The 18,312-nt window shown below is 39.9% G+C and overlaps 1 protein-coding gene across 1 annotated transcript; it reads left to right on the top strand.

Moving 5' to 3' along the window:
- Positions 1-6,297: 6,297 nt before the first annotated feature.
- Positions 6,298-17,111, top strand: DPPA2 (developmental pluripotency associated 2). The gene is made up of 7 exons (XM_019448082.2): positions 6,298-6,330; positions 8,476-8,623; positions 10,776-10,939; positions 11,032-11,085; positions 12,023-12,284; positions 14,122-14,317; positions 16,993-17,111. Exons 1-7 carry the CDS (start codon positions 6,298-6,300, stop codon positions 17,099-17,101), a joined length of 966 nt encoding a protein of 321 aa, XP_019303627.2. The 3' UTR covers positions 17,102-17,111.
- Positions 17,112-18,312: the final 1,201 nt, after the last annotated feature.

Here is an 18,312-nt window from a genome sequence, read left to right as displayed (position 1 = left end):
CTCTCTCTCTCTCTCTTTGCCCCTCCCCTGCTCATGCTCTGTCTCTCTCAAAATTAAATAAGCATTAAAAAAAGTTAAAAAAAAAAAAAAAGACTAACTCAAGGAGACTCACTGACTCACTCACTGGTTTTATGAACTCAGCCAGGGATCATTTCACCAAGGCTCTGAGTGTATGATTAGAATTGATACACTTAACATTTGAAGTAACCCATCACAAAGGGTCCTTGGCTTATGGGTTAAGAGCTATTATAGTGGGAAGGCCAATTCAGCACTTCTGAAACTGCTTTCTATTATGCCCTGATGTGCACAAATCCCAAATTCTCTAGTTATAAATTCCTCTTGAGGTAGCCTATGTAGGGGCCCCGGGTATACTGAATATTTTGGGGTTTTGTTTTTTTTTTTTTTTTTTTTAACGTTTATTTATTTTTGAGACAGAGACAGAGCATGAATGGGGGAGGGTCAGAGAGAGGGAGACACAGAATCTGAAACCGGCTCCAGGCTCTGAGCTGTCAGCACAGAGCCCGACACAGGGCTCGAACTCACGGACCGCGAGATCATGACCTGAGCCCAAGTTGGCCGCTTAACCAACTGAGCCACCCAGGCGCCCCTATACTGAATATTTTGGATTGAAGGTACTTGAGAAACAGCCACTGCAAGGACACTCAGATGCTCCTCTGCCCCTTGAAAGCAGGGAACAAGTCTCCCATATGGGAGATACTCTTCCTGTACTAAAAAGACATCCTTATCACCAAAGATGGAAACTTTACAGTTGAGAAAGCTGTAGACATAAACCTTATTACTTTTCTACTAATCTACCTCAGTCCAAATTCCAATTAGAATTCATTACTAATAAAAGTCTTGTTTTCTTTAACCTGTCAATTCTTCATGAGTTTATTGTCCTTTTTCTAAAATGTATAAAAATCACCTACCTTGATCATTTCTTTGGATCTCAATTTCAAGATTGGGCCTCTGTGTGCACATAATTTTTTTTTTTTCCTCCTGTTAACCTGTCTCATGTAAATTTGATTCTTAGTCCAGCTGGAAGACCTTGAAGGGTAGAGGATGAATTTCTGCCTACCCTACACATATACTCAGTATTTTGTAGCATCCAGAATGGTTTGGTTGGGTGGTAATATGACCAAGTAGAGATTTCAATAACTAGTTAGAGATGCTTTAGACAAGAAAAATGCCAGTAGAGTTAAAGAGAGATAAAAATCAAGCAAAAAGTGTACGTATTTGACTCCATAGGACTTTGATAATTTGGAGTTTAAGGAGAAGGGGTGTTTTAAGGCATTTGTTATGTTTCTGCCTTTAAATCACTGAGTGGATGGTAATACATCTCAAAAGAGAAGAAATACAGTTGACCCTTCAACAACACAAGAGTTGGGAGTGCAGACCCCTGTGCAATAAAAAAGCCACTTATAAATTTTGACTCCCCCCAAAACATAACTAATAGCCTACTGTTGACTGGAAGCCATACGGATAACATAAACAGCCAATTAGCATATTTTGAATGTTATATGATTTATATACTATATTCTTACAATAAAGTAAGCTAGTGAAAAGAAAATGATATTAAGAAAATCACAAGGAAGTGACACCTGCCTGGCTTAGTCAGTAGCGCATGCAACACTTGATCTCAGGGTCGTGAGTTCAAGCTCCTGGGGATAAAGATTACTTAGTATTTTAAAAAGCTAAAAAAAAAAAAACTCATAAGAGAGAAAATAATCCACAGTAAGTACTGTACTGCATAAAAAAAGATCCATGTATAAGTGGATCCATGCAGTTCATGATGTTCAAGGGCCTTGGAAGGAGGTTGAAAGTTGGGGGGGGAAACAATGAGGTTATTTTTTTTAAGTGTGTTTGAAGTGCATAATATGATACGCCAAGACTCGGGTTGGTAACACAGGCAAGAACATTGGGCTACAAATAGTATATGGAGGAGTCATTAGCATGTAAATGGTAGTTGAAATTAGAGAAATGAATGAGGCTGCTCCAGGAAAGTGTAAGGCATGGTCAAGAGCAGAGAAATAGGGGTGCCTGGGTGGCTCAGTTGGTTAAAGCACCCAACTTTGGGCTCAGGTTATGATCGCATGGTCCATGAATTCGAGACCCACGTCAGGCTCTGCGCTGACAGCTCAGAGCCTGAAGCCAACTTCCAATTCTGTGTCTCCCTCTCTCTCTCTACCCCTCCCTTGCTTGTGCTCTGACTCTGTCTCTCTCTCTCTCTCAAAAATAAATAAATAAACATTAAAAAAAAGAGAGAGAAATGAACTGTATGGGACACCCATGTTTTAGGGGTTAGGTAGTGAGAAAAGAGGGAAAAAACCATTAAATGGATCGAGAGGAACTAGAGTAAGAAGATAAGTTCAAAAAAGTTGAATTGTGAAAGGGAGAGATAATAGTAGTTAAATGTGTCAGAGGATACAGGTGTGCACACAAGAGTCTTTCATTTAAGTGGGACAGGCTCAAAATGTTTATGTGCTGGTACCAAAGAATCTGTAAAGAAGGAGAGGTAGAAAACTCTGGAAGGAACAAGTAACTGATGACACAACAGAAGGGGGAGCCTAGGCTTACTTTACTTAGCTTTAAGTTCCCAGAGAGTAGGGCAACTGCTCAGTTCCTACACTTGCTGGTAGGGCTATACCTACATTTACAACTCTTACTGGAGCACCTACACCCAAATCAATTCCCTGTCCAGTCATGGACAGTTGCCCTCCCCACCTCATTTCCCCATGATGGTCATGCTCTGTTCTAACCACATCCTCTGAATGACCCAGTACGGTGGAGGACAGACCTAACGAGTCTGAATTCTGAATTTAGATTCTCCTAATAGTGAGTGTCATCCATGATACCAAAGAGATATTTAGAAAACAAACAAAACAAAAAACAAATTTATTCTCAATCAGAAGATCAGGATTGTAACTATTCTAAAGTAGAAATATATTCAATAATCCTTTCAAGTGAGAATTTCTTGAATGATGTGGCAAAGTTGGAAACATCTTTCAGTGTAATTTTCATTTTCTTCCTCAGAGCACAGAACTCAGTAGCTGTCCCTCCCACCTGGTAGTGATACTGAACCATACTTTCCAAACCGTTTCTCAGAACCTCAGTGTTCTGTGGGATGGCTGATGAGTTTTTATTTCCCTATCTGAGAAGCCTTATTTTTTTTTTAAATATGATCATCTAACTGGCTTTATTAAGAGAGTTGCTTCACTTTTATCTACTATGTATTGGTGCTCCATGAACATTTACACTTGCAGAGTTGTCATTCTGATTAAAAAAAAAAAAAGCAAACAAACAAACAAATGAACGAAAGAACAAACAAAAAAACAGAGGGGAGCCTGGGTGGCTCATTCAGTTAAGCTTCCAACTTCCGCTCAGGTCACGATTTCACTGTTCCTGAGTTCGAGCCCCGAGTCTGGCTCTCTGCTATCAGTGTGGAGCCCGCTTCAAATCCTCAGTCTCCCTCTCTTAGCCCTCCTCTGCGTGTACTCTCTCTCTTTCAAAAATAAATCAACTTAAAAAAAGGGATTTTGAAAAGTACTACCTAAATAAGAAATACATACATTTATAAATATTTAACATATGATACAGTAAATAAAATACATTTGAAAATTTGAAATGGGTGATACATTTTACTTCAGAACTATAGTCTTATATTAGAATAAATGTTAGAACATAAGTATCATAAACAATTTTTTTCTTTTTTAAAAAAAATCTATCCTACAGCCTAGGTCACAAAGGGATTTTGCTCAAAAGGGAATCAGGCAGGATGAAGGGGAAGGTGGAAGCTAAAGCAATCGGAATAACTAGCATTGATTAAGCCTCTATTCTGAGCCAGACACAGTACGTAGACCAAGGGTAACCCACACATATCTGGTCATTGAACTCTGGAGCCTGCTATCTAATTTGGGAGATGAAATTAAACAGTGAAATCCCAACTATACACAGAACAGCACAGTCAAATGAATTCTATGAAGGAAAAGAGTGAAAAAACAGGAGCAAATTTTTAAGGATGACTCCAAGAAATTGGCATTTAAGCTTAAAGAACTTAATAGAGTTGCTAATGATCCCTACAATGGCAATATGAAAATGTATCAAATTAAATATTGTACACCTTAAATTTACACAATGTTATATGTCAAATATACTTCAATGAAAAAAGAAGTTTAAGGAGACAGAGTGAAAGGGAGGAAAAGTGTTGTTAAAAATAAATAAATAAATAAATAAATAAATAAAGCCATCCCTAAATCTGACCAAACCAATTTACAATAAATACAGAAGATAGAAGAATAGGCTAAATGGAATAACAAATGAAATTAGCAAAATCCAGATAGGAGTCTACAGGAAATTCACATAATTCTTTAAACAATAGCAAGAACAACAACAAAAACTTGTAAGAAAAATTAAAGATAAGAATTTACAGATTGGTATGTCATTCAAAATAACCTAGGCGAGAGGGACTAGGTAGTGGTTTAGATAAAATCAAATCGGCTGGAAGTCAACAGTTGTTGAAACTGGATGATGGAAACATGAGGTTTCGTGGTAATGTCTGCTTTTGCACATGTTGGGACTTTCCCATGGTATAAAATTTTCAAAAAACAGGAGGGAAATCTAAGAAATAAATATATTGTAATAAATGCTAAATATGGTAATAAAATTGTCTTTCCCCTGGAAGTCCTGCCCTAGCCTAAGATACTGGTATCAGTTCAGGCTACTAAGTGCAATACCCTTCTAAACCAGCCAGAAAAAGCCTATCAGGTGGGGGTCACACCCGTGTGGGTAGATGAGTACTTTCTTGGCTAAATTTCCAAGGGCTGATTCACTCTCCATCCTGGAAGGGAGGAGCCAGGATTCCAACCATTATCTGCCTAATCCAAATGCATTTGGTCACACCCTCATCTAATGAAGGCTTCTAGACTTTAGGTGCAAATGAATTACCCTAAGGGCTTGTTGAATTCTGAGTCCTGCCCTCAAGGATCCAGTTCTGGAAGGCGTCAGTAAACTGAAGCTGAGACCTTGCAGACCACACTTTAAATGTATAAATTGATCTGGGCTTAGTGGGTCCTAAGATTGATGGACCGGACCATTTTACTAAGGAAGGAGAAAGCCCAAAGAGAGACCAATGGATGCCGGTACTGCCATACTGTTTGTGAATATTTTCCTTTAATAGCTCTGGCTTCTTAGAGTGACCTATGAAAACATCTGTGACTTTTCCAGCCTCATCTCTTATCCCATCCTGCCTTGTCACATCCTGCCTCCAGCATAATGCTCCAGCAATTTCCAAGTGCTTGCAGTTTTTTCTGCATTCATTTGTACATCATTTGCCTTAGTGTTTTCTGTTTGTTTGTTTTGTTTTTATTTTTTGAGAGAAAGCGTGAACAGGGGAGGGGCAGAGAAAGAAGGGGATAGAGGATCCAAAGTGGGCTCCCCGCTGACAGCAGTGAGCCCCCTGTGGGACTCAAACTAATGAACAGTGAGATCATGACCTGAGCTGAAGTTGGTCACTTAACCGATAGAGCCACCCAGACGCCCCTTGCTGCTTGTGTTGTAAACAGCCAATCCTTCCCTGTACCCAGCTCACCAGTAATGCAGATTTAATATTTGTGTTTAGAACTTGATCCGGGAGATTGTTATCCACCCCCCACAATTTAAATCTAATCTCCCAGTGAACGACACACCCATGGGCATAAATCAGTTATAAAATACCTCTGATTCTATTTTTTTACTCCCTCCATAATAACATCATTCAAACCAACATCAATATTGTCCTAGAAATGTTTTAAAAATATATTTTTTGATTCAGTTGCAACTTGTTAGCAAGAATTTGTCACGTCTAGTTTCTCCCACATCTCACCTTAAAATAATAACAAAATTTTATTCTATTTTTTTTTTTTTTTTTAATTTTAAGTAAACTCTACGTCCAACATCTGGCTTGAACTCATGATCTCGAGATAAAGAGTCACAGTCTCTACCTATGGAGCCAAGCGGCTGCCCCTAAAAATCTTATTTAAAAAAAAAAAAAGTCTTAGGAGTGATATTCATTACCCAACAGCTCAACTGTCACATAATGGACCAAAGGGAGTGCAAAACTGATGAAATTATTACACTGTCAGATAATGAGGGAGGGGAAGAAGAGGAGGAAGGAAAACCCCCCTCTTCTGGGAAACAGGAAGTAGACAGAGACATTTGCTTATAAAAGGAGAAATCAGGCTGGAAGCCCCCAGGTGAAAAGGAGTGAAGGGCCGGTGAACCAACCTTGCAGGCTTCACCTTCCCCTAAGTATTCCTGGAAATGGCGTACTCGAGTTATGAAAACAGCGCTCAGGTAAGTTTCGTTCCCATAGAATGGATTTTCCTACAGATTCATTTTTCAAAGTCTTTCTAGAGCTTGCTTATGTTTACTTCATGCCCCCGGACTTCGTTTCTGAGGGTAAGAAATCTCCATCTTGGAGTCCCTCCTCTTTGTAAGTGGATTATTACTTTTCTTACCCACGATTGTGGCTCTGTGTCTATTTGGGTCAGAGTGAAAAACACAAAATAAAGATTTCCGTTCCCAGGCCGACGTAAGGGATGTATTCTGTAGAAAGACATGTTGCAGCTGGGCAAATGGAAAACCTAAAGAAACAATAAAAAGAATAAAAAGAAAGTGAGAAAGGGTATTGTGGATGGGGTCAGAAAGTGAAGTGACCAATCTGGTTTCTTCCCTTGGGGAGTTTCTCCTACTCCCAAATATTAAGTATATGGATGACCGGCAAGTCATATCGCTGCTTTGAGCCTCTCAGACTCCACTCTCTGGAGTGGAGTAATATTCCCCTAATAACTTTTTTTTGAAGCTGACCAGTGAATGTGCATGGGAGTGCTTTGAAAAAGTGTTACACAGGGGTGTCTGTCTGGGTCAGCTGGTAGAGCGAGAGATCTTTGATCTTGGGGTTCTAAGTTTGAGCCCCACCTTACGTGTAGATATTACTTAAAAATAAAATCTTGGGGAGCCACTGAGGTGGCTTAGTGGGTTAAGCATCTGACTCTGGCTCAGGTCATGATCTCGCGATTCCTGGGCTCTGTGCTGACAGTTCAGAGTCTGGAGCCTGCTTTGGATTCTGTGTCTCCCTTTCTTTCTGCTCCTCCCCGGTGCGTGTGCTGTCTCTCTCAAAAATAAATAAACATTAAAACAAAAGCTTAACGGTGTTATACATATGCAGGATGAGAGTATGAGCAATGGGAAGCCATTGAGTCGGAAATAGGGGGAAGGGCATGGCCCCCTCAGATCTACTTGGCTGTTCTGAGAAGCAAGTATTGCAATGGGACTGGGATGGAGTTTATTCACCTTTGGATTTGAGAGGAAAAGCTCCGTTCAGAAACTTAAGCACATGTTACTCTGACATTGTTCATTTAATTTTTGAGACTCAGTTGCCTAATTTGTAAAGTGAGAATACTGATAAATTATTATACATGTGCTGTGAAGATTAAGTGAGAGAAATACAGAAAGCACGTAGTGCGGTGCACATGTACTGGACAAAACCGGTAAATGTCACTTCCTTCCTAACTGGGCGTTGGATGTGTTGCTGCGATTGCAGCAGAGAGTAAACTCTCTGGTCGGGTTGAAATAAGGCCAGTATGCCTGGAACTTAGAAAGCTCAGGGGTCTTGAGCTAGAGTGGCAGGCAGGGGTCAGACTACAGAAATTTGTAGGTCATGCGTGGCCGTTTTTGATAAGCCATTGAAGTGTTTGGCACTACTCTTGATTTCGGCTCAGGTCATCATCTCACAGTCTGTCCCCGCTTCTGGCTCCATGCTAAATGGATAACCCGCTTAAAAGTCTCTCTCTTCCTCTGCCCCTCCCCTGCTCTCTTTCTCTCTCTCCTAAAAAAAAGAAAAAAAAGGCAGGAGAGCAATCTGCAGAAAGAATGCAGCTTGGAGTAATAGGGAATTATTGCATCTATCAGTGAGAGTTGGTGATAGCTGGAACTGGGAATCATCAGGAATCATGATAGAAGATGGGAAGGCAGAAACACATTCCATATAGTTTTAGCAGATAAAATAAAAGTGTTTTAGTGGAGGGAGAGGAAGGCCTTGAGGGAGATGGTTTCCCTAAGCTCAAGACATATCCTTTCATCTATGCCCATCTGTACATCTACTTTTGTCCATTTTCTCATTGTTTGCCTGGCATTTATTTATTTATTTATTTATTTATTTATTTATTATTTTAAGTAATCTCTACACCCCATGTAGGACTTGAACTCACAACTCCAAGATCAAGAGCCACATGTACCATGGACCGAGCTAGCCAGGCACCCCTGTTTCTCTTATCTAATAAAGGGTCTGCTAATCAACATCAAATTCAGGGAATCACCATAAATTTGCTCTCCAGCCACCTACTGGCTTCTGAGTTTCTTATCAATTGTGCTCTGAAAATAAGCAGTTTAGGTATATGGCATCCAATGAGACTCTGTGGTTGACCTTTCCCTTTCCAGAATTTCTCTGAGGAGGCATTAGAGGAAGAAACTGTGGTTCTCACATTGGTTCCAGTTAATGAAGAAACTAATGAAGAACATCAGGTGGAACCAAGTGTTTCTTCAACTTCAGAAGTTGGCCTGGAGATGCCTGGGACAAACGATAAAGGTATGAGGACAGTGATTGCTCAGTTTGCTGCTCCCCCGGCTCTGGGAAGCCCAGGGAAAAGATTTCTCCTTTTTTTCCTTAAATCTCACCTTGAGTATCTGTGGTAAAAGAGCTCTCAAACTCCTAGACTTCATTTATTAGGCACCATGACTTGCTCTTAAGACACAAAAATGGGTGTGTGAAGTGCCTTGGACAGAGCATGGTCTTCTAGTCAGCAGACTATGAATTCAAACTCCCAACCTATAGAGCTCAATCTTCTTTCATTTTGGTTAATGCATACTTTACATACCTCTCGTAAAGACTAAATTATTTTTTTCCAGCATCGAGATATAATCAACATCTAACCTTGTATAATCTTTTTTTTTAATTTTTTTTTTAAATTTTTTTTTTAACGTTTATTTATTTTTGAGACAGAGAGAGACAGAGCATGAACAGGGGAGGGTCAGAGAGAGGGAGACACAGAATCTGAAACAGGCTCCAGGCTCTGAGCTGTCAGCACAGAGCCCGATGCGGGGCTCGAACTCACAGACCGCGAGATCATGACCTGAGCCGAAGTCGGCCGCCCAACCGACTGAGCCACCCAGGTGCCCCAAACCTTGTATAATCTTAAGGTGTACAATGTGGTGATTGATACACATTTATATTGCAAAATGATTACCAAAATAAGGTTAACGAGCACATCTATCACCTCACACAGTTACGTCCCCCACCCCCACCTTGTGGTGAAAACATTTAAAGATACTCTCAGCAATTTTATTTTACTTTATTTAAGTTTTATCTTGAGAGAGAGAGAGAGAGAGAATTCCACCAGGCTCCATGCTGTCAGTTTTGGGCTCTATCTCATGAACCATGAGATGACCCACACCAAAACGAAGGTTAGGTGCTGAACTGACTGTCACCCAAGCACCTCTACTCTCAGCAACTTTAAAATATACAGCATATGGGACAGTTGGGTGGCTCAGGTCATGATCTCAAGGTTCGTGGGTCGAGCCCTGCATTGGGCTCTGTGCTGACAGCTCAGAGCCTGGAGCCTGCTTCAGATTCTTTGTCTCCCTCGCTCTCTGCCCCCCCCCCTGCTCAGACTCTGTCTCTCTCTCAAAAATAAATATTAAAAACATTTTTTTTAAACATACAGAATAATATTGTTAACAGTAGTCACTATGCTGGGCCCCTGGGTGGCTCAGTTGGTTGAGCATCTGACTCTTGATTTTTGTCTCAGGTCATAATCCCAGGATTGTGGGATTGAGCCCCATGTAGGACTGTGCACTGAGGGTGGAGCCTGCTGGAGAGTCTCTCTTTCTTTCTGTTTGTCTCTCTCCCCCTTGCCTCTTCCCCTTCTTGGGCTCTCTCTCTCTAAAAACAAAATAAATCTTAAAAAAAAAAAAAATTGAAAAAACAATAGTCACTATGCTGTACATCAGATCCCCAGAACTTCTGAACATCTTATAACTGAACATTTGTATCCTTTGATCAACATTTCCTCCAATTATTAGTATTTTGCTTGGTAAGTACTGACCAAATATCTAGCAGCCTTAATGTCATGACCCTTTAAATCTGTTCTTAGTGTTTCACATAAAAGCATCAAATAAGTATTTTCAGAATGATTTTATTTTCTGGACCAAGAATAAGGGCTTCAATGCAAAGTAAACAGTGACAGGTTACACCTAAGCAGAGTGAGATGAGATGGGATGCTGACCAGGAAAATGAGGTGGGCAGACAGAATGCAGGACCTTTGTTGGTTGAGTGATTTCTTTGATTTCTCTCAGGACAACTGGTATTTTTGTTCAAAATCTAGACATTTTGGAGTAGCAATCCAATAAAATGTTCTGTCCAGGTGTTTGTTGATGGCAGTAAAAAGTTGTTGTATGTAATGTAAAAAAACCTAGGATTTGGAATTTCAAAATGTAGGTTTGAGTTCCAGGTCTGCCATTTAATGGAGATGTGACCTTGGGTAAGTCCTTTAATTACAGAATCTATTACTCTACTTGTAATAGAGGGAAAACACACACACACACACACACACACACACACACACACACACATATATATATATATATATATATATATTGGGTTATGAGAAATTAGCAACAACTTTGTTAAATTATCTTAGAAATATTAAATTGTTACTGCTTTCGTTTCCTTCTTTTTTTAGTTTGTCATCTTCAAATGAATGAACAATTCAAGTCTTGTCCAAAACATAGTTGTTATAATACACGAATCCTTCCCTTGCCAACCAGTTTGCCTCCGGTTAATAAAGTACGTTGGGACACTTTGCAAAACTGGTGCCAACAATTTAATTTGAGTACCGATGGCCGGGTGAGTACACTGTTGGGAGACTCTGCTGCACGGAGTAAATGTGGAAAGCTTTATCAATTTATAATTTTTATTTCCCCTCTTAATTTCCTTAGAAAATAGATGTTTATTTGAGGCTCCAGAAACATGCTTACTCTGAAATAAACGAGGTGAGTAAGAGGTGCGGTGACAATGTTAAGGTGAGTTCTGACTGTGAATTGTATCTACTCTCCCACCATCTCTACATGTTGTATATCTAAGGCAAGATTTCTCAGCCAGGGTTATTGACATTTTGGATAAAGGAAATGTTATATATATGATACAAAGGAATATTATTCAGCCATAAAAAGAGTGAAATCTTGACATTTGTGATAATATGGGTAGACCTAGAGGGTATTGAGTGAAATAAGTTAGACAGAAAGACAAAGGCCATATGATTTCACTTATATGTGGAATCTTAAAAAACAACCAATCAAAACAAAACAGAAACAGACTCATAGATACAGGGAACGATCTGGAGGTTGCCTGAAGGGAGGGGTGGGGGGGATGGGCAAAATAAGGGATAGGAATTGAAAGGTAGTAACCTCCAGTTATAAAGTAAATAAGACATGGGGATGCAATGTACAGCATAAGGAATATAGTCAGTAATGGAGCAACTTTGTATGGTGACAAATGGTGCCTAGACTTAATGGTGATTGCTTGGTAATGTATGTAAATGTTGAATCACTGTGTTGTACACCTGAAACTAATATATTATTGTATGTCAACTCTACTTCAATAATAAAAAAAGAAAAAAGATTATTGACATTTTGGGCCAAATAATTTATTTGGTGGGGGGGGCTGTCTGCTGCATTTTAGGCCTAAACATCCCTGGCCTCTACCCCCTAAATGTCAGTAGCGAGCCCCTCTGCTTCCCCAACCCCTAGTTTTAACAATCAAAAATTTCTCCTAGAAAACTGCTGCTCTAAGGGAACTAACAATCCTAAATCTTTCCCACACTTATATACATGGGCCAATGTATAAAGAATGATAAAATTAACACAAAACACAAAAGTCTTTAGGGCAGTAGCACTTCACTGAATACTCACCATGAATCACCATTTGCAGAATATTCCTGAAATATCACCAGAGGCCAAATTGCAGTCATGTTCCACAAAATGCAAGATGGCAACCAAGAGAGCAAGGATTCGGAAACGTTGTAAGAAGAGTGAAAGAGAGGAAGGGATTAATATAGTTGAAGTGATAACTTCAGCACAAGAAGGCATGTTGGCAGCGTGGTCAAGAATTGCTGCAAGAGCCAGTCAATCCAAGTCTGTGAATTCACGTCCCATTCCTGTTTCCGTTGAGACTTTTCTGCTGCAAGCCTCTGGTAAGATCAACCTGAAAAAAAGGGAGCACTGGAGCCCCCAGCTGGCTTAGTTAGTCAGTAGAGGATGCAACTCTTTGATCTCATGGTCACGAGTTCAAGCTCCATGTTGGGCATGGAGCCTACTTTAAAAAAAAAAAAAAAAAAAAAAAAAAAAAAAAGTGAGTACTATTCCCTAGAAAGAAGGTTAAATTTTAGGGGTGCCTGGGTGGCTCAGTCTGAGCCTGACTTTGGCTCAGGCCATAATCTCACTGTTCATGAGTTCGAGCCCCACATTGGGCTCTGTGCTGACAGCTTGGAGCCTGGAACCTGCTTTGGATTCTGTGTCTCCCTCTCTCTCTCTCCCACTTGCTCTCTCTCTCTCTCTCTCTCTCTCAAAAATAAAAGAAAAAATTTTTTAAGTTAAATTTAATATTTTGTTAGTCTCATACTGAAAGGTAGTAAAAAGGAAAGAGTTAAAATAATGTAGATTGATATTAGACTTATATATGGATTATCTTTTGGTTGCTAGGTAGCCAAGTTTTACCTGGACCAGTGTCTGAGCTAGGTGATTGAGTGCTTACTCAATCACTTTATCATAAGCCAAAGTCTGAGGTGGGAAGAAAGCATAATCTGATAATGTGGTCAGCCACAATCTGAGCCTTCCCCTGTCTTTCCCTACCTCAAGGCCTTTTTTTTTTGTTAAAATTTTTTTCAGTGTTTGTTTTCTTTTTGAGAGAGAGAGAGTGCGAGCAGAAGGGGCAGAGAGAGAGGGAGACACAGAATCTGAAGCAGGCTCAAGGCTCTGAGCTGTCGGCACAGAGCCTGACCTGGGGCTCGAACCCACAGACCTCGAGATGATGACCTGAGCCGAAGTCAGATGCTCAACTAACTGATCTACCCAGGTGGCCCTGTTCCTTAGACTTTTAAACAAAGATCTTTTTGCCTGTTTTGTGTTGTTGAGGCAGTACAGTATAATAGTTGGGCAAATGGGCTTTGAATCAGAATATCTAGATCCATGTCATGGTTCTGGGAAAATTGTAATATTTAACACGATAAGCTTCAGTTACCTCACCTGTAAATAAAAGTAAATAGAAGGTCAATATTAATAACCTTCTTAAGAATAGATGTATTCGTACATGTAAACTACTTAGCAAAATCTTAGACACAAAGCAACCATTCGAAAATATTAATTGTCATCCAGGTTTGCCTGGGTGGCTTAGTTGGTTAAGCATCCAACTTTGGTTCAGGTCATGATCTTGCAGTTCATGAGTTGGGCTCTTGGCTGACAGCTTGTAGTCTGGAGCCTGCTTCAGATTCTGTGTCTCTCTCTCTCTCCCTCTCTCTGCCCCTCTCCCACTCGCACTCAGTCTCTCTCTTTCTCTCAAAAATAAAATAAAACGTTATTTTTTTTTTTATTTTTATTTTTATTTATTTATTTAGTTTTTTTTAAATTTTTTTTTTAACGTTTATTTATTTTTGGGACAGAGAGAGACAGAGCATGAACGGGGGAGGGGCAGAGAGAGAGGGAGACACAGAATCGGAAACAGGCTCCAGGCTCTGAGCCATCAGCCCAGAGCCTGACGCGGGGCTCGAACTCACGGACCGTGAGATCGTGACCTGGCTGAAGTCGGACGCTTAACCGACTGCGCCACCCAGGCGCCCCTATTTTTTTTTTTTAAAGTTAATTGTCATCCCTTGTGCTACATAATTTGTGAAGTTAGATTATAGTGTCTTTGGTGGACATTTTTTCATGCTTTTCATTCAGTTGAGTCATCAACAGAATATAAGAGCAAAACCCAGAGTGATGTTCTGAGACCTTGGATTAGCTGTTTATATTTGCTTCTCTTTCCCTCCTCAGGTGTCAGGTGGTGTGTGGTCCATGGCAGACCTCTCTTGGCAGACACAAAAGGTTGGGTTCGCCTGCAGTTTCACGCAGGTCACGCCTGGGTGCCTGACACCCCCAAGAGGATGATTTCTCTCTTCCTGTTGCCCGCCTGTACTTTCCCATCCCCGGGCCTTGAAGATAATATGTTATGCCCTGAATGTGCTAAGAGGTAATCCTTAAGTCTTTTTCTAAGTCTGACACACAGAAAAGGAGATGTCTTAATGGGTTTCTGAATAATTTAGTAGGGGAAGGTGGAGGGCCAATATATTATTTTCTTCATTTGCTATATAGATTAGGCAAAAATAGGAAGCAAAAAACATAGTAATGGATTAGAACTCAGATAAATATGGCTTCTTAGAAATCTTAACAAAGTATCCAAGTTGAGACCTTAACTGCCTCCATTTTAGAGATGTATTTTAAGGAAAAAAAAAAGATGTTAGAGTTCACCACATGTCAGATACCTCACTTGTGTATACACAAATATGTAAGACCAAATCTATGTAGCACGCTTGAATGAAAAAGAGTAAGGGAGACTGTGAAAATGTATGGGTAGTTATCAGGGAAATGCAAGTCAAAACTACAATGAGATATCACCTCACGCTGGTCAGAGTGGCTAAAATGAACAAATCAGGACACTATAGATGCTGGAGAGGATGTGGAGAAACAGGAACCCTCTTGCACTGTTGGTGGGAATGCAAACTGGTGCAGCCACTCTGGAAAACTGTGGATGTTCCTCAAAAAATTAAAAATAGAACTACCCTATGACCCAGCAACAGCACTGCTAGGAACCTACCCAAAGGATACAGGAGTGCTGGTGCACAGGGGCACATGTACCCCAATGTTTATAGCAGCACTTTCAACAATAGCCAAATTATGGAAAGAGCCTAAATGTCCATCAACTGACGAATGGATAAAGAAGATGTGGCTTATATATACAATAGAATACTACTTGGCAATGAGAAAGAATGAAATCTGGCCATTTGCAGCAACGTGGATGGAACTGGAGGGTGTTATGCTAAGTGAAATAAGCCAGGCAGAGAAAGACAGATACCATATGTTTTTACTCATATGTGTATCTTGAGAAACTTAACAGAAGACCATGGGGGAGGGGGCGGGGGGGGGGGGGAAAGAGTTATAGAGAGGGAGGGAGGCAAACCATAAGAGACTCTTAAGGACTGAGAACAAACTAAGGGTAGATGGGGGGGTGGGGGGGAGGGGAAAGTGGGTGATGGGCAGGGAGGAAGGCACTTGTTGGAATGAGCACTGGGTGTTGTATTGAAACCAATTTGACAATAAATTATATTTTAAAAAAAAGAAAAAGAAATGTATGGGTAGTACCTACATTGGAGTAGCTTAGGGAAACTTTCCAAGGGATTACATGTACTGAGGAAGAGTTTACCAGTTAGAAAGTAATAATTAGGGCAAACCGCTCATCCAAATACATAGAACTGAAAGAATATGACATACTGAGAAATGGCAAATAGGTCAATATGATTGAAGCTTATATTGACAAAAAAGTCTGGGAAGGGGAGGAGCAGATCATTGTAACTTTTATATCTATATATAAGGTTTCATGTTATCCTGTGGGTTGTAATTTCTTAGTCACTTCTATGACATAGACTCCTTTGGGAATATAACTACCTACTCACCACCCAGGGAAATATATATTGGGCATACACATAAGCTCTGCTTTAGATTTTATATAGACTGTAGAACTCCTAATGTTGATCTAGGAGTAAAAAATTCAGCTTTTGACAATGGAGTTGGATGGAGGTGATATGAGAAAAGAAAACTAAGGGTTTTTTTAGGAAGTGAATTGAAATCTTGCAACAGAAACTAAATTTGAAGGTAAGAGATTACTATAATAATTCTGGAAAGATAGAATCTATGAGCCTGGCAAAGAATTTAAAGTATAATGGAACAAATATAAGAAATGTAGGAGTAGAGGGAACAGTTGTTGTCTTACTAGATGAAAAGATAGAAAAGTCCAGTTCAGTGGCAAAGGATGGGATACATGGGTCATGCTGGCCATGGGTCTAGAGTTCTGGGAGACATGTAGCCTAGAAAGAAACACATTTGGGAGTCTTTAGCATATAAATTGTGCATGGGAGTATGTAGTGGAAAGAACCCAAAAGAGAATCAGCATCTCAATGGCAGGTGAGCAATGGAGACTGAAGTACAGGTAGAGGCTGAAAGGTAAGTTAAAAGAAAGCAATGGGCAAAGAGTTTCAGAAGGAAATGGCCCGCAGTGAGATGGCCATTGTAAGACTATGGTTAATGTAGTGCTGTTGGGAATGTCAATTTAGGATACCATTGGTGGCCTTTTTGAGAGTATGTTGACAGAGTCAGTAGAAACAGAATAGGGTAGTTACAAATTGGAGTAGAACATGTGAAGAACATAGGAACAGGACATATTAATAATCTGTTCTACCTGAGCTGAGAATGAGATAGTAGTTGAGGCAGCAATATCAAGGGAGCTCATTTGCTTCCTTTCTTCTTCTTTCCTTCTTTCTTCTTTTGCTTCTTTTGCTTCTTCTTTATATATAAATGGGAAAACCATGTGATCGAGTGTGAAGAGAAAAGGGGATGTGGGAAGAAGGTACAAGAAAAAAAGGGAACGTGTAAATGTAAAGAAGTGGAACATGGAACCGATTGTAGTGTATAGAATATGTGCCCTGATGTTAAGTGAACAATCCTTCCTTTCTTTACCATGTAAAATCGTAGGTGGTAGGGCAAACTACTAAGAAATGCCAGAAGTGGATTCCTGCTTTATTGTGGTTGGTATAGAATGGTCTATCTTATTGTAACAAATTTTCAAAATTCTTTTTCTAACTTTCTTTATAGGAATAAGAAGATAATGAAAAGATTAGTTGCAATGGGGAAGGAGAGGCGACGTGGCTTGAATACATCAACATCTTTCCCTTTGAGTGGGCCATATTTTAATAAAGAATAAATGGTGGAGATCCTGTGGCTACTATTGATTTTCATCACAGTGACTGTCGTGCTCTGTCCTGACCATCCTCAGTGTTGCCTGAGGCCTTGGGCACAGATGTGAGTGTCTAGATTCTGTGCTTGAGGTTTGCCAAGACGTGACTGCTACTGCTACTTCAAGTATTTAGTTATATAGAATATAACTTAGTTCTGTTTTAATTCATACGTTTTTAAAGTAGTTTTAAGTTTTCAGAAAAAATTGAGCGGAAAGTACAGAGTGAAATATTGCCTCAACTCCTTCCCCTGCTACCAAAATCCTTCACCAGAGTGATGCAGGTGTTGAACCTACATTGACTTATCATTATCATGCAAAGCCCATGGCTTACAAGAGGATTCACTTTTTGTGTTGTACAGTCTATGGGTTTTGACAAGTGTATAATGACCACCTACATCCACCATTATGGTGTCATCAAAATAGTTTCGCTACTCTAAAACTTTCATGTCCTATCTACTCAGCACTCTCTTACCATCAACCCCTGACCACTGATCTTTTTACTGTCTCCATGGCTTTGCCTTTTCTAGAATGTTATGTATGTGGAATCATAAGTAGCCTTTTCAAATTAACTTCTTTCACAGCAATGTGCATTTAAGTTTCTTCCATTTCATGACTTGATAGCCTACTTCTTTTTGGTGCAGAATATTCCATTGCCTGCATGTACCTTAGTTTGGTTATTCATTCACATATTAAAAGTCATCTTGGCTGCTTCCAACTTTTGGAAATTATGAATAAGGCTGCTTTATTGTGTGCAGGTTTTTGTATGGGTATACCCTTTCTACTTATTTAGGTAAATACCAAAAAGCATGATTGCTGGATCATGTGGTAAAAGTATGTTTAGTTTTGTAAGAAACTGCCAAACTGTCTCCCAAAGTGGCTGTACCATTTTGCATTCCTACCAGGAACGATTGAGAGTTCTTGTTGCTCCACATCCTCACCAGCATTTGGTGGTGCCAGTGCTTTGGATTTTGGCCATTCTGATGGGTGCGTAGAAGCATCTCATTGCTTTAACCTGCAGTTTCCTAGTGACCTGACATGTTCAGCACCATTCCATGTGCTTATTTGTCATCTATAGATCTTCAGTGAGGTTATCTATTCAGAGGTTTTTGCCCATTGTTTTTCATCTGGTTCATTTTCTTGTTGGGTTTTAAGAATTCTTTTATATTTTGAATGGTAGG

Source organism: Panthera pardus, unplaced genomic scaffold (assembly GCF_024362965.1).
Source record: "Panthera pardus isolate Hobbes unplaced genomic scaffold, ASM2436296v1 HiC_scaffold_16, whole genome shotgun sequence".
NCBI classification, from domain to species: Eukaryota; Metazoa; Chordata; class Mammalia; order Carnivora; family Felidae; genus Panthera; species Panthera pardus.
The sequence above is the reverse complement of the archived record's forward strand: the minus strand, read 5'-3'. Positions and strand labels throughout refer to the sequence as shown.

Excerpts from the sequence above, each read along its gene's own strand:
- DPPA2 (XM_019448082.2), top strand. The coding sequence starts at position 6,298 with ATGGCGTACTCGAGTTATGAAAACAGCGCTCAG. Across the intron at positions 8,624-10,775 it reads GCCTGGGACAAACGATAAAG|TTTGTCATCTTCAAATGAAT; the intron begins GTATGAGGACAG and ends TTCTTTTTTTAG. Across the intron at positions 10,940-11,031 it reads ATTTGAGTACCGATGGCCGG|AAAATAGATGTTTATTTGAG; the intron begins GTGAGTACACTG and ends TAATTTCCTTAG.